Here is a 15,621-nt window from a genome sequence, read left to right on the forward strand (position 1 = left end):
CTAGTTTACACCAATTAGAAGTGAGGTGTGGCGCACGCCTCGACCACGCCCCTTCACGAGCGTCCCACAGCGGACTACGAGGAGGAGAGAGCGTTACTGTGCGACCACCAATCAGCGCACCGGCCTGGGAGACGTGTACGGAAAGCCAAGAGGACCATCTGTATTCATTCCGCGGGTTTGTGGGCGGAATCCTGGAGCAGGCCCTGGGCTAGTTCTAGCACAGGCTGGGGTGATCGTTGGCGGAGTCTCGCCCCTTTAATCTCCTCATATCCGGGCGAGCAGCCATCAGGTGAGGGCGGGGATCTCTTCCTATCACAGATGGGGCAGGTAGATGGGCTGTGATGGGCTCTATGTTATTTTATTGTCCCCTCTATATATTTATCTCGTACTATCATGTAACAGAGTGTCCCGCATTGCTGAAATATGTTTTTCAGCAGTGCTGTGTTATTATACATGTAAGCTGGGGCATGTAATATTATTATCATTATCATCATCAGTGCTGTGTTATTATACATGTAAGCTAGGGCATATAATAATATTATTATCATCAGTGCTGTGTTATTATACTTGTAAGCTAGGGCATATAATATTATTATTATCATCAGTGCTGTGTTATTATACATGTAAGCTAGGGCATATAATATTATTATTATCATCAGTGCTGTGTTATTATACATGTAAGCTAGGGCATATAATAATATTATTATCATCAGTGCTGTGTTATTATACATGTAAGCTAGGGCATGTAATATTATTATCATCAGTGCTGTGTTATTATACATGCAAGCTAGGGCATATAATAATATTATCATCAGTGCTGTGTTATTATACATGTAAGCTAGGGCATATAATATTATTATTATCATCAGTGCTGTGTTATTATACATGTAAGCTAGGGCATATAATGGTTCATAATATTATTTTCACCATCATTGCTGTGTGTGCTTGGGTTATTATATTTGGAACTTAGACCATTTACTCTGTATATTCTCTATGATTAACACACAGTACTATGGTTTATTTTCTTTACAACTGATTGCATGTGAACACTATCATATTTAGGAGTGTTACTGTACTATGTTTTCCACATTATAGTTACTATTACTATATTGTGTTTATTGTAATGTAATATATTGTTACATTTTTCATACTAATTTGATTTCTGTAACATTTTGTATATGGGATAGTGTATCCTCTACTGTAAATTATAAGGATCATCAACATTTATTTATATAGCGCCAGCAAATTCTGTAGCGCTTTACAATTGGGAACAAACATTAATAAGACAATACTGGGTAATACATACAGACAGAGAGGTAAGAGAACCCTGCTTGCAAGCTTACAATCTGTAGGACAATGGGAGTTAGAAACACAAGGACACGTGCTACATCATATTGCACAATGGACCAGCTAGAATGCCAAGGTAAAAGTATTGAGTGTGCTGTGTGTGTACCAATGTTGGTCAGATGGTTGCTGTCTTGTGTTAGCTGTGTAGAGGATGGTAATAGGGTAATCTAGGGAGATTAAGATGGTGGTTGAGGAATATCATAAACTTGTCTGAAGAGGTGGGTTTTCAGAGAATGCTTGAAGGTTTGAAGACTGGAGGAAAGTCTTACTGTGCGAGGGAAGGAATTATGTTGTAAGTTATGGAGGAGTTCTCCAACAATATGGCCTGAGGGCTTTTATACAGACCAGGAATCTCTGAGGTGTCAGTATCCGTAATAACTTGTGGTAGGGGGTGTATTTCATTATAATTACATATTTTCCTAATGAACACTGAAGTCTTGATTGCAGGGCCCATTGTTTATATAGATATTCTTTGCAAGAGCTTACACATATATTAACATCACTTGTGTATTATATGATTATTACTACATCACTATTAATAGCTTGAATGTACCTTTAACATGATATCAGCAAACCCTTATTTTGGTGTTTCTGCAGATCTGGTTAATTGGACAAATATTTATTTGATATTATATTTTTGTGAAACTCTGCTTCATATCCCTAGACCCTAACTTTAATAAATAAATTGCTGTTAACACTGACTTATGCTATAGTATATTTTTCCTACTTATTTTCACATATCACTTTTTAATGGCAGATTATCTGTTTTTATCACAAATTGCTTCCACTATTATACAATTTACTTTGCTCTTGGCATAAATAGCACAGTACTACCCAATCAGAGAGATGTCATTGTGGTCAGAAACCACTGAGAATGTGAAACTGATTTAAGTCTGTATAAGACACCTATTTTACACTTTCATATGTTTGACTATATGGCTCCAGGGTTAGTATTCAGAAATGTAGGGTTATGAGAGTTCAGACTTATATATTCTTATCATTACAGTGAATTAAACATGTGAAAACAGCGATTAAGCCACCTTACTCTCCTCATCAATAATTAATGATCTGATTGGATTTTCTGGTTTATAGCTGAGATCATCTTCTAGAAACAATCTCCTATACTTATCAGCTGTCCCCTTCTTTTTATCTTATGTTGTGAGATCTATGGTGCTAATAAATATAAATTATTTATAAAATGTGTGTGTGTATATATAGATATAATTTATACTTTTAATTGTTTAAGCTTATGAGACTGTTGATGAACTAAAACACTCATTGTCTCACTGTAACTTTTTAGCTTTTTAGTTGAGAGGATTGAGCAGTTTTGTGGCACATGTAAATTTTCCCACAATTACACTTTCAATAGAAAGAATACCTACCATTCATTACATTTACCAGTTAATTTACATCTAATAGTTATGTCCATTTCGTGTGACACTCCTGATGAAATTTGACAGTCTTTTTGATGCCTCTGTGATCTTGTTGGGCACTAAGAAATGGCCTCGTCCCAGCATCCTGGTAGTGGATAAATGATTGCTGATCTTGCAGAAAGTACATGTATTTTGCTTCACTTTCTGTTATTTCAATGTCATTCCTAATCAGGGTGTGACCCAACAGTTAATGACATTCAGAACATTGCTGCTATTCACCTTTAGTCCAGTCTGTGTGTATGTCTAGGTTTTTTTACATGGCACAAAAAATGTACACAGCACATATTTGGAGAAGCTGCAATGTCAAACATTAGAATCCAGTTCGAGGCCTCTGCCCCAAAGCGCTTATAATGATTTGGGCTTTGCATCAGTAGAAACATTGTGCAACATAAGATATCAGTTTAGATTTGAAGCCGGCATTTGTTGCAGGTCAAAAGGGATGGGGTTTCAGCGGAGTGGAGCACTCTGATGGAAAGGGTAGTGGGTGAATTGGGCATAGAGGATGCAATTTTGAGAAGAGCAAAGAAAATATCTTACGGACATGTTCAGGTGGTGCAGTTGAGTGTATTACTTTGAATATACAGAGAAAGACTTTGTGGGTAATTAAATGAATGATGAGAAGTTGAAACAATGAAAAGCATAACAATCTACCCTGATTCAAGAGAGTAGACTTTACCATTGATAGCCGACTATGACTGCTTATCTTGCCAGCCCCATCTTCACACTATGGTTCCCTGGAGCAGCCTCTCACTTCAAGGCTTCTATAAAATAATTGGAATAAGACCATCCTGTAAACAGGAGATTGTATATAAAATGGTATCAAATTAGTGAGAAGTAAATTGTCAGGAGACCGTACATTGCATACTCTTGGAAAAGTAACAGGGATGTATTGCAAGTAAGACATGCATACAAAATCTTTGTAGAAATTATTAGCCTCGTTCTGCTTTTGGTCACAGAATTTTGCATGGGATGAAGGGTTACCCCCCAGAAGGTGTTTCCACTTAGGCAAGGCCAGTTTGATGGCTACTGGCTCTCAAACTCCAATATTGTTCTGCTGAGGTGTACTTGTAGGAAATTTATCTGTTCGTAGCCATGGAGCACTTTCCGTTGTAGGAATGTAAGGACAGGGTAGCAGCTGAAGCATCTACTTCAACAAAATATAGAAGATTGGGATCAAAATACTCTACAATAGGTGCAATAGTGAAGGTGCGCTTGAGGTGTTGGAAAGCATCAAGAGCTACCAGAAGCCAATGAGCTGGATGACCACCCTTGCGGGTAGTAGCTTGTGATGGAGCAGTGAGTTCATAAAATTTCTTTGGTTAACTGGTTGTAAAAGATGGCAAATTCAATGGAGCATTAAATAGCCTTCAAAGTGGCTGGGATACAGCCAGTCTACTACCATTGGAGCCTTCACTGGGTCAATTTGCAGCTGTTAAGTGGAGAGAATATATCCCAGAAAGGAACACTTCTCTAATTCAACATAACATTTATGATTTGGAAGGCTTTTTGAAAGGCAAAAATAAGGGCAGATAGGTCCTGCGCAGAGGCAGTAGAGTTCCAGGAAATATTTCTGTGGCACAATCACAAGATCCTTGAGATAATAACTTAACAGCAGGTTGCATGTTGAAGACATCGCAGAAATCCTGATGAGTAAAAGGCAGATCAGTCATGGAGCTAGTTAACAGGGGAGGTGTGTGAAAACAATGACTTGTACAGGAGTGGCTCCAGAATACAACTTCTGTAGAGTGCCACTTGATTACTCTTCTGCTACAGGAGATATGTTAAGTCTGTGGTCATGGTATGTGAAGGAGACAAGATTTGGTGGAAGACTAATGAGTTATACTACTGGGTTGAGCGGTTTGTAACTTGGTTGCTATCCAGTGGCAGTTGGCCACTATTGGACTGAAACTAGTATTTAATAGTAAGAAATCTGAATGGCCACTTAGAAACAGTCTTAGCAAAAGTTATGCAACACTCAAGAATAACAACAGCAGGAAGCTGTTACCTATGTTTGGGCCATGATTTAATATATAACATCAAGGTTACCGTTCCATCGTGCCATATATATATATATATATATATATATATATATATATATATATATATATATATATATATATATATTATATTAGACTAATTTGTATATGTAGTTAAGATGATAGGGATTATTGCAATTCTTAGTAGAGGACACAAACAAGGGTCTGGTACGCTGAAGGATCAGGATAATATTGAAAGCCCTGGTATACAGGAACAGGAGAGGTAGGTGTTTAGGCACAGCAGGAGTTAATCTTCAAGTGTCTGTACAGGTGAACACAAGGGGAGTGCAAAGTTTGTGCTCAAAATATAGCCAAGGGTCTGGTGCACAAGAAATTGATAAGCACATAACAAGAGCGAGATACTGGTACAACGGATTCACACTCCATACTCTGGACGCCCAGTGATTGGGTTGCCGGTTAAATATAGTGTCTAAAGCAAACGAGGCACCAGTCATTATGTAGTAGTCAAGTCCGCAGGAAACCTCTTGCTCCGCTCCGCCACCTCCTCCTACATCTCAGTGTAGACACCAGTCTGACAAAGGTATGGGATCCAGTGCTTTATAGAACCTAGCCCTAGCAGTATGTGTCATCTGATGCTGGGACAGAGCAGGAGATGTTACTGCAGGGGCGGTTTGTGACAAAGACAGAACTTTTCTCTGTAGGAAACCAACAGAAGTGAGGCTTGGTATTGAGGAATCGAGAAGGAGTAGCAGAAAGGAGGAGTCTGTCTATGCCCAGGAGTCCGGCATACAAATTGGAGAGGCATGATGTCTGGGAAAGTCTTCATCCATGAAGTTCCTGCTCACCCCTGAGTGCAGAAATGCTGGAGTGAAAATGTTGTTGGAGGATGAGTGGATGGTGACCAGGAGCAGAATTCACAGAAGAGAGGGTTGGAGAATGGCAGGTACTCTTCTATGTGAGTCTCCCTAGGGAAACCTAGGCGACTGCATTGACCGGATGCTTTTTGTATTGCAACTCCTTCTCCTTTCTGCAGCACATGCATATTCACTGGGTCTCTCTACAGACTCTACTCCGGCATGAATCCTACAGTTTTGGCTCAGATGGTTAGGTGGTAGGATTCATAAGTACTGAAGAGCAGTTGTGTTTTTTGTCTTTCCTTACCTTCTTTCTCTCTCTCTCTCTTTGACGCATCTGTCAATCAAGAGAGGGAGATGTATGGCATCCTGCAAAGTCTCACGAGCTGTATAATTGACTAAGGTGTCCTTGACTGCCTCTGAAAGTCCTGTTTTGTGTTGATGGCAAAGGGTCTTGTCGTTCCATCAAGGTAGAATTGTCCACCTGCAGAATCCAGAAGAATAATCTACACAAAGCAAATCCTCCAAGCTCATGTGCCCCCCCCCCCCCCCCCAAAAAAAAATGTGGAGGTACTGCCTAAACCAGAAAAGCCTTCAGGCATGGGCAGCTAGGGTTTTGGCAGCAAGCTTAGCAATCCGGGAGCAGCAATGGGTTGTGGTTGAGGCACATGGTATAGTGTATTGGATTTGTGCCAGTGCTTTGATGTAGAGAGTTCATTTTTGAACCGTTTGAGTGGGGAATAAACCATGATTATGTTATAAACCACTCATGGATACATCTCTAGAAAAGACCCTGGTACTGCTGAGTGGTTCTGGGTAGCCATGGGCTAGACAGAGTCAGGATATGCAGCAAGAAAATGTTGTTAGCAAGGAATGCCAGGTCACTAATTGTAGTCATCACTGTAGACTATCGCATCCATGAACCATGGAAGGGGACCTATAAATGGGCAGTTAAGAGGCTAGACTTCCAGGTTTATAAATGCCCAAACAAGATGAAGGCTTTGGGGAGAATGTGTGTCAGACATCTTAGTTGAGGGTAGACACTCTTGTTGTGCTATCCTCTATCGCATGTACTTCCTCTCTCTCTCTGTCCTCTAGTGTTATAAGCAGGAGCCAACCGTACGAAGCCCTGCTCATAACCCCTCATGGGTATCATTTTAAGCCACTCTCTTATGACTGGAGATAAGAGGGCAATGGTTCATGCTTTATCCCCAGCATGGTGGACTAATAATCTGCCTACGCTGCTGGTTGTGCGTGCATACACATTTCAGAATTTGCCTGACATCGTTCCATCATTTATAGAGGTATTTAGTCCACTTATAAAATCAAATCAAACAATACGATGTGCTTTGGAACGATAATTGTTCATCGTTGGAGCGTACACACTAATGCGATATCGGGCCGAACGATCGTTTAACGTCTGATTGGTCCAATAATCGACTGAAAAATCTATAGTGTGTACCCAGCCTTATACTAATTGCTGATAGCAAATGTGTCCAGTTACATTGTCATCACACACCGCAACATTTACAAAAAGTTGTATGTTGAGTATGTATCGGTTATAGATAGAGCACTGCTTGCGGTTTCTGATAAAACTAAAATTGTGGATGCTGTGAATAGGATACATGTGGAAATGGTGATTATAGGCTGTGTGTGTGTGTGTGTGTGTGTGTGTGTGTGTGTGTGTGTGTACACACACATACACAACTGAAATCCCAATCTAAAGTCACGGTATGCACCATGCATGGAGAACACCAATCTCTGGAGGAGGGATAGAGCACCATTCTTTCACAAGAAAGTCACTCAACTGAGACCTGGTTGATGTTGGTGGACACACGGTCTCAGCTGCTTCAGAATATCCCATAAATTCTTGCGGAGGCTGAGAGGGCCACGACCTATGGATAATGTCTGTATCCTGTTCATCAAACCACTGGGTGATCTCACATGCTCTGTGGATGGGGGCATTGTCCACTTGAATGACAGCCGTCCATTCCAATCATGATAGGAAAGCTGCAACATGGTGTGAAGATGATCAATTGGCATTAACCACTGCCTTCTAAGGTAATGACTGCACCCAAGTATGCCAGGAAAATGAACCTCAAAGCATTGTGGAACCACCAGTACCGTTTACTGTACTCAGGGCTGTAGGTTGGTGTCATACATGCACTCACACTGAACTCGTATACATGCTTTGCCACATGTGATAAGTGGTTTATGCACTATTATCTGACTATGATATCCAGTTCTGTGGAGTTTTCGTTGGACTGTTTTGGATGAAACTGGTTGCTCTCGCCACAGATTAAAATTTGAGTCAATTGCAGTTGACTTTTGCTTTGCACTTTGAATTATTGCACAGACCTCATGATCCTGAAATATGCACTTTTCCACTGTTGCTTCTGGGTGATGACGGTTTTTCCTCAGAGTTCTCTTCTGACATCACCTTAGACACTGCTGTTTTTGAAACATTAGCAGGTGGAGCTGACATTAATTTCATATATTCTATCCCCACTGTAATTTTCCCCTCGTAGGCTTCATCATTGTATTAATAGCATTGTGAGGTAAACCCTCCCTTTTTTATTTTTGCAAGGTCACAAGCGAAATAGTTTACATTTGACATTGAGTACACAAATTGAAAATAACAAGATAAGCAAACAGGGTCTATGACCGGCGTAGAGATAGAACTCAACATATCAACCATACATTTATAGATGAGATTTGCTTACAGAGGGAAGAGAAGAAGAAAAGGGGAGAGTGGGATGTAGAGAGAGGGAAAAAAAAAGGGTATCTGTAAAGGGAAGTGAAGAGGTGGCTAGATCCAGTGTGTGGGACATGAAGAGTTAGGGAGGCGGGAGAGATAGTAATATTTAGTTATGTGATAGACGAGCGAGCCTGGAGAATGGAAATCCACGGGTCCCAAACTCTGGTGAAGGTGCTCGTGGAGTTGTGGATGATACTGGTCATATACTCCATTCGCTGGGTTTGCCTGACTCTATTAACTATGGTCTGCAGGGAGGGGGGAGACTGCTGCCGCCAGTCCGACACTTTTTGGCAGATAGCCGCCGAGACAATGTGCTAATTAGTTTATTCTGATGGTGGGTGACTGAGGGGACCAGAGGAAGAAGAAAAAATTTGGGCTCCAGGGGAATATCCACCTGAAGAACTGATTGGAGCAGTTGTTTGAGTTTAGTTCAAAAGCTTGTCAGTTTTGGGCATGCCCACCAAATATGAAGGAATGTGGGAGCACCCCCGCCATCACCAATCAGAAGAGTGCGGGAGGATTCTACAAAGTCGTAAAGGCACATAGTACCATCGGTACAGCACCTTTTATAGATGTTCTCCTTAATTATAACACAGATAGAACAGGAGGCAGCACTCTAGTGGATCTCAGACCATTCTTCATCTAGGAACACCTCAGCAAGTTCCCGTTCCCAGGCTAGTTTGTGGGGGTCCCGAAGGCCCAAAGTAGAGGGAGCCAGCTCATAGTACAGTGTAGAGATAAGACCTTTTGTTGAAGATTGACGAAGGTAGAGAGGGCCGGAGGTGAGGCAGTCTTTGACTGCATTAATGAAATGGCGTAGTTGTAGAAATTAGTAGAAGTGTTTTGAGGGAATATGAAAGCGAGATTGGATGTCAGAAATTTGAGGAAAATCGTGGAAGAAGTTAGGTGATTAAGATATCTAACTCACTGCGAGTGCCGTGGCTGAAATGAAACACTGCCTCTCTTTTAACTCATATATGCATTCCTTTATGTCTTATAATTATCTTACGGTCACTGAATTATTGTTTTAGGACAGGTATATATCACTTAGGTTCCTAACCTACTTGTTGTAAAACAGCAGGGAAATGTTATTGTGTCTAAGCTGCTGAAGGCCTATAGGCCTATTGAAAAGCCAGAAAAGGGTCCTAGGGTTATTGATGGAGAGTTAGGGTGGGCTCCATCCATGGGGCCCATAAACCGGGTCTTCCAAGTTACTAGTGAAACTGCTGCTAATCAGGAGTTGCACCTGAGGTGTGCTGGTAAAAGGCTGAAAGACAGCTCAGCTCAGTCAGTCTCTCACTGCTTGGGGACAGGGGCTGCAGAGTCTCTATGAGAGAAAGAATTTTGTCTTAGTATGTTAATCAGGTGTGACCAGTGTTTAGTTAGAGCCAGACGGCCAGGTGCTTACTTTGGAGTTTTCTTTTGTTTTCTTACTGAATAAAACCTGTTGTACGAAACCTGTGGAATGGTGTGAATTCTCTCGGCTGCTATAAACACCATCTACCCCAGGAGATGATACCGGGCCTCCTACCTGGTTACACTTGCATAATGTCCAGCGATTCAGTTCCCCTTTCAGGTGTGCAAAAGCCTTTTGCTTTTATAGATCTATGCCAACATAGTGTGCTCCAGAAGACCAGGCTTAGCTATCCTCTGCTCCTTCTTACTTGAGCTTCTTCTTTCCCCAGGTGTGTTGTGCCAGTGTGACTGAAGAGGGGGCTGTTGGTAGTTTTCAAGAAAAAAATTACATTGTCACTGTGTGCTGGAAATCAAGGATCCTGCGGGTGGATATAGACAGCTTCAAGGTTTGTTACATTTCAGACTTCATGATTGTTCACTAATGCAGGTAACTGATACCCATTAGAAGCGCAACAGTATTCTGTGTGGAGACTCCATGCTGGTCCTTCGTCCAAGGCTGGATAGATTATCTTCCTCTGCAGTGTCCTTTCTCTCCTCTTCTTTGAGACTGATCTTTTTGATGCATGGTGAGAGTTACACCAAGTTACTTGTGACTACACGTTTATCTCCAGCTCTCACAATAACTTCTGTAGGATTGACCAAGTCTTTGTCCCCCACCCTCCTTCCATCTGTTTTTCTTCCTCTTTCCTCACCACCCCTTGGTTTTATCACAGCCCTCTTTCTGTTACATGCTACCCCCTGATCATCTTGTTTTGCTTGGAGATTAAATGGCTTTGCTACCCCTATTCTCTTTATCTTGGTATTAGATCCTCTCTCCCTGCTTATTAGATCTAGTCCTGTCACGTCAGGATTGGATCTAATGAGCATGGAAAGAGGATCTAATGCCATGGTAAAGAGTGCTGTTCTCTCCCTCCGAGTTCCATTACCAGGCCTGGCCAACCTGTGGCTCTCCAGGTGTTGTGAAACTACAAGTCACGGCATGCCCTGCCAGCATTCAGCTTGCTATCTACTAGCAAAGCATACTGGGGCTTGTAACTCAACAACATCTGCAGAGCCACAATTTGGCCAGGCCTGTGTTAGACACTATTCCTTGTGAGACAGTAGGATGTTGAGCTGTTTTGGTCATTGAAACTCCTGCCAAATGCACCCCAACAATCACCCCTCTTTAGAAGTCTCTGAGATGAACTCTAGGAGCCAGGATCGCCATAAATATAGACACCCAGGCCTCTCCAACATTTATATACATGACACTGACCATGCTGCGATTTTATTTGCTTTATTAAAGCATGTGCCACACCCGAGTGAAGCCCTGCCTTTCAATATGCTTTGTGCCCCTCATTTACCTAAGTGTTTCTATTTTTTGTCCACTACCTGTACACGGAAGGTAAAGCACCTTGGGTCAGTTTATTCTGTAATAAAAATAGATGTAGTGCTGTATATGTACTTGACGCCATATCTGGTAGAGAAATCTTGCTTCGTTTTTGGACTGTGTATGTTATGTGAATCCTTTGAGAACACTTCCATTACATTCTCTTTTACAGAAGCTGGAGTAAGTGATCGGTGTATGCATCCCTCAGTATTCAAACGTCGGGTCCATTCCAAGCATCAACCATTTGATCAAATGGATAATGGAGACTGGGGATACGTGGTATGTGGAGTGTTCTCTTTGAAACATAAAGAGGGTAATTTCATAACCTGGTGCAAATAGCAGAGATGCTGTAACTCGTAGCAACCAGTTGTGATCAATCATGTGCAAATTAAAATGATGTAAGATCATTCCTGATTGGATGTTATGGATTACAACATGTATGCTCTATATTATTCATTAGACTGGAAGCATCTAACCTGCAAAACCCTTATTTATTTGTTAAATATAGACTCTAATAATAAGTGCTCTAGTGATATGTTCTAAGCCAGGATTTCACTGAAGCCTATTGTGTAGAGCTGTGTTTCCCAAACCCAGTCCTCAGGGCCCCCTACAGTGCAGGGTTTCCAGGTCACAAGTGAAATAATTATACCACCTATAGATCTTTCAAAATGTGTCAGTCAGTAATGAATACACCTGTGCTCCAGCAGAGAGATGGAAAACCTGCACTGTTGGGGGTCCCTGAGCACTGGGTTTGGGAAACACTGGTGTAGAGCATCAGATATAAAAGATAACGTTCATGTACCACTTTGGGACAACCCCTCTCTTTAGTAAGTGGTTTCCGTGTGTTGCACATTTGGGGTTACTTCCCGGGAAACCAATATTACCTTGTCATCACCACTTGTCTCCACCGCTGATTCCCTCTGCTATGGACAGGTGTTAGTGTGTGAAAGTAGCTTGTGATTGGATGGCCCTGGCTCTTGTTCAATCAGATGCCACATTCATTAGGTCCTGGCCATTGCGTTTTGGATTTTCCTTCCCGCAATGAAACATGTCTTGCCATCACGCACTGAAGTGCCAGGGACTGGTGGTACATACAAGGTTTGTGCTTTTGTATTACCATGTTTGAGTTTTGTATGAATATGTATCGCTGCTATTTTTCAGTACAGTACATTGTTTTAGTTCTAAAGTTCCAAAATACTGTACACACCGTATAGAGGACTGGATGTGTTCTACTCCTCAGATTAGGATAATTAATAATTTTTCCCCCACAAGTTAACATTACATGTTACAGTATATGTTTACAGTTTTCTTTTCACGTTCCTTATTGTGCTTGAAGTTTAGGGTGTTTTTCTTTATTTTACACTTACTCCTACTCCTTTCACCAATTTTTCCTGGTCCCTTGAAAAACGTGTAGTGGGGAGTTGAGTGTATTCACAAAACATATGTTAAACATGACGGTAATTTGACTTAAGTCCATTTCTAAACCATTTATAAAAACATTTTACTGTTTGGCATAAATTTTTAAACAAATAATTCACAAAGAGCTTTGTGAATCCCATTCATTTTAAAATAAATGTTACATATGTTCACAAATTTATATTGTAAATCCTGCAATTTTATTAAACCGGTTTTACAATCCCCATTCTGTTTTATTAACACAATAATCCTTACATTGTGCGCACTGCTAGAATAATCTTTAAACTTTCCTTTTAGACGGCAGATCCGGTCACGCTCAATGTCGGGGGTCACGTGTACACCACATCGCTTTCCACGCTGACTCGTTATCCAGACTCCATGTTGGGTGCCATGTTTAGGGGTGATTTCCCCACCGCCAGAGACTCCCAGGGCAATTACTTCATTGACCGTGATGGATCCCTATTCCGGTACGTGTTAAACTTTCTACGGACATCGGAGCTGACGGTGCCCGTAGATTTCAAGGAGTTCGATCTGCTTCGGAAAGAGGCCGATTTCTATCAGATCGAACCTTTAATACAATGTCTTAATGACCCCAAACCTTTGTACCCTACGGACACCTTCGAAGAAGTCGTGGAACTGTCTAGTACAAGGAAACTATCCAAATATTCCAACCCTGTGGCTGTAATTATCACTCAGCTCACCATCACCACCAAGGTCCATGCCTTACTAGAGGGAATCGCCAACCACTTCACCAAGTGGAATAAGCACATGATGGACACTCGAGATTGCCAAGTTTCCTTCACTTTCGGGCCCTGCGATTACCACCAGGAGGTCTCTCTCAGAGTCCACCTCATGGAATACATCACAAAGCAAGGCTTTACAATTCGGAACACCCGGGTCCATCACATGAGCGAGAGAGCCAATGAGAACACAGTGGAACATAACTGGACCTTTTGCCGATTAGCAAGAAAGACGGACGACTGACGTAGCACGTCCCAGATGCTTCTGGTGTAGGAGCCAATCAAAATCCGTGTCCTCTAGAAAACATTATGTGCTGTTTTACACATCTTTATTTATTAACAGCCACGATGATTGGCTAGCCCTGCTAACGTGACTCCTCCCTTGTTATTATCCAGCATGCATGCATGAGTCTGCACATGAAATTTTGGTGTCCAATAACATTTCCCATGCTTTGATGTAGGCTTCCAAACCCTTAATGCACATTTTACTCTCCTCAATATTGCTATCTTAGCGCTCATGCACAAGAGGTTTGTGAGTGTGTAATGCAGGGTAAAGCTTATTGCTATTACTTAACAAGTTACTTGAAGATGGGCATCAGTTCTTCTTAATCATGATCAACTTTTTGTTATGTTTTCAATATGCTACAGTGATCAAATCTAGGGTCAATACTGCCAGGCAAAGGTCCTTGAGTGTAATGACATAAGGTAGGCTGTGTGCTAACAGGGTGCGAAGGTGCCATTGCCTATAGCAATCTACTCCTATTTATGAGTATGCTGCCCAAACAAGCTCCAGTAGGATTGACACGCAGGAAAATAATCTGCTCAATATGGATCAGATAATGGAACATATCTGTATATCAGGACGACAGATGACCGTATGCCTATGTAGGCAGCCTGCTGATCACATTAAGGCCCCTATGCAATGGGGTTACTCTACCGGAGGACCAAACAGACAGAGCTCTGCAATTTAGCCACCCATGTTTATGGCTAAACTGGTAATGGATCATGTTGTACAGGCCAAGTGACAGAGTAGGACTATGTCTGGCCCCTGCAGGGTTCCGATTGGTTGCGATAGAATACTGCACATTGTTGAGTATAACACACCACAATTTTACAAGTATATTCAGATGTGATAGGAACTGCCTGCGATACAATTATACATTTGTATAGTAATGAAATCGGCTTTCCCTCCTTGCTAATATTTCAAAGATTTCAGTACCGTCTCGTTTAGCCATCTCACCCTTCAGAACATTTCCTTTTGTATTGGCTGCGTCTAATCATAGACACACATTGTTTTCTCTCTTTAGCAAATTGATTAGGAATATCAACATTGTGGGAGTATTTCCACAGAACGTGACATCACTTTAACAAATTTTTGCTAGGGTGTTTACCGTTAATAAATGCTCCTTAGTCATTTATTTTTAATAAAAATTGGAGCAAACAAGGATGATATGTAAAAACTGGTGTGTGGGTATCTGTACAAAAGAGGTGTTGTAACCCATGGCAACTATGCAGATTCTGTCAACCGCAGATCCGATGCTTTGGTTATAGCATCTTTTACCTGGACCAGTTTTCATTAAATGTCCCCTCTGCCTGCCATTGATGCGGAGACCCACAGCATTGATATAGTGATGTCAATGGAGATATGGCCAAATTGGCCCCAGGTCAGAAAATAATCTGATTGAAACTGATGGGATCATTTTCCCATAAAGATACTAGATGTGAGTGCAGTCATCTGCTGATGGCTCTCACCGTTCTGTTTTCATACAATGAAAATGGTTTAATAACTAATTATGCTCAAGGTGAACACATTTTATATTGTAGTGTTATTGGTTTAATTGCACATAAATCAGTATTAATTTTGTTTTTTAAAAAAGCTTCTATTGAGCTGTGTTCAGGTTCGATAGCTGTAACTATGCAGATAAATCAAGCGACCAAATCCTACTTTTATTTTAACTTTCTTTATTTTATTTTTTTTAGATAGAATTTAAATATAAAAAATAATGGATATATTATATTATGTCTGAAGTCTGGTTAATTATTAATAATGTATTGCCTGCTTAAAATATTCTAATAAAATGCATAGGACTGTTCAGTTCATAACTTCCACCACCTGGTTAGTGGAAGCTGGTTTAGAGTGTTTCATTATGTTTGTCGATTATGTAGCATAAGGAACCTCTGGACTGTGAGAACGCTCTACTGATTCTCCAAAGGAACAGCGCCCCCAGTGGCTGCATTAGTGGTAAATTGTGGAATCCTTGTTTGGTTTATTGAGCAATATATTTAAAACA

The 15,621-nt window shown here is 41.1% G+C and overlaps 1 protein-coding gene across 4 annotated transcripts; it reads left to right on the plus strand.

Moving 5' to 3' along the window:
* Window positions 1-59: 59 nt before the first annotated feature.
* KCTD6 (potassium channel tetramerization domain containing 6) lies at window positions 60-15,423 on the plus strand. Of its 4 annotated transcripts, XM_075183299.1 has the most exons (5): window positions 60-289; window positions 5,479-5,720; window positions 10,075-10,191; window positions 11,347-11,453; window positions 12,888-15,423. In XM_075183299.1, exons 4-5 carry the CDS (start codon window positions 11,370-11,372, stop codon window positions 13,572-13,574), a joined length of 771 nt encoding a protein of 256 aa, XP_075039400.1. In that variant the 5' UTR covers window positions 60-289; window positions 5,479-5,720; window positions 10,075-10,191; window positions 11,347-11,369; the 3' UTR covers window positions 13,575-15,423. The 4 variants fall into 4 exon arrangements, with proteins under 4 accessions (XP_075039400.1, XP_075039399.1, XP_075039402.1 ...); XM_075183298.1 differs by lacking the exon at window positions 5,479-5,720; XM_075183300.1 differs by lacking the exons at window positions 60-289; window positions 5,479-5,720 and adding an exon at window positions 1,167-1,423.
* Window positions 15,424-15,621: the final 198 nt, after the last annotated feature.

Source organism: Mixophyes fleayi, chromosome 8, assembly GCF_038048845.1.
Source record: "Mixophyes fleayi isolate aMixFle1 chromosome 8, aMixFle1.hap1, whole genome shotgun sequence".
NCBI lineage: Eukaryota > Metazoa > Chordata > Amphibia > Anura > Limnodynastidae > Mixophyes > Mixophyes fleayi.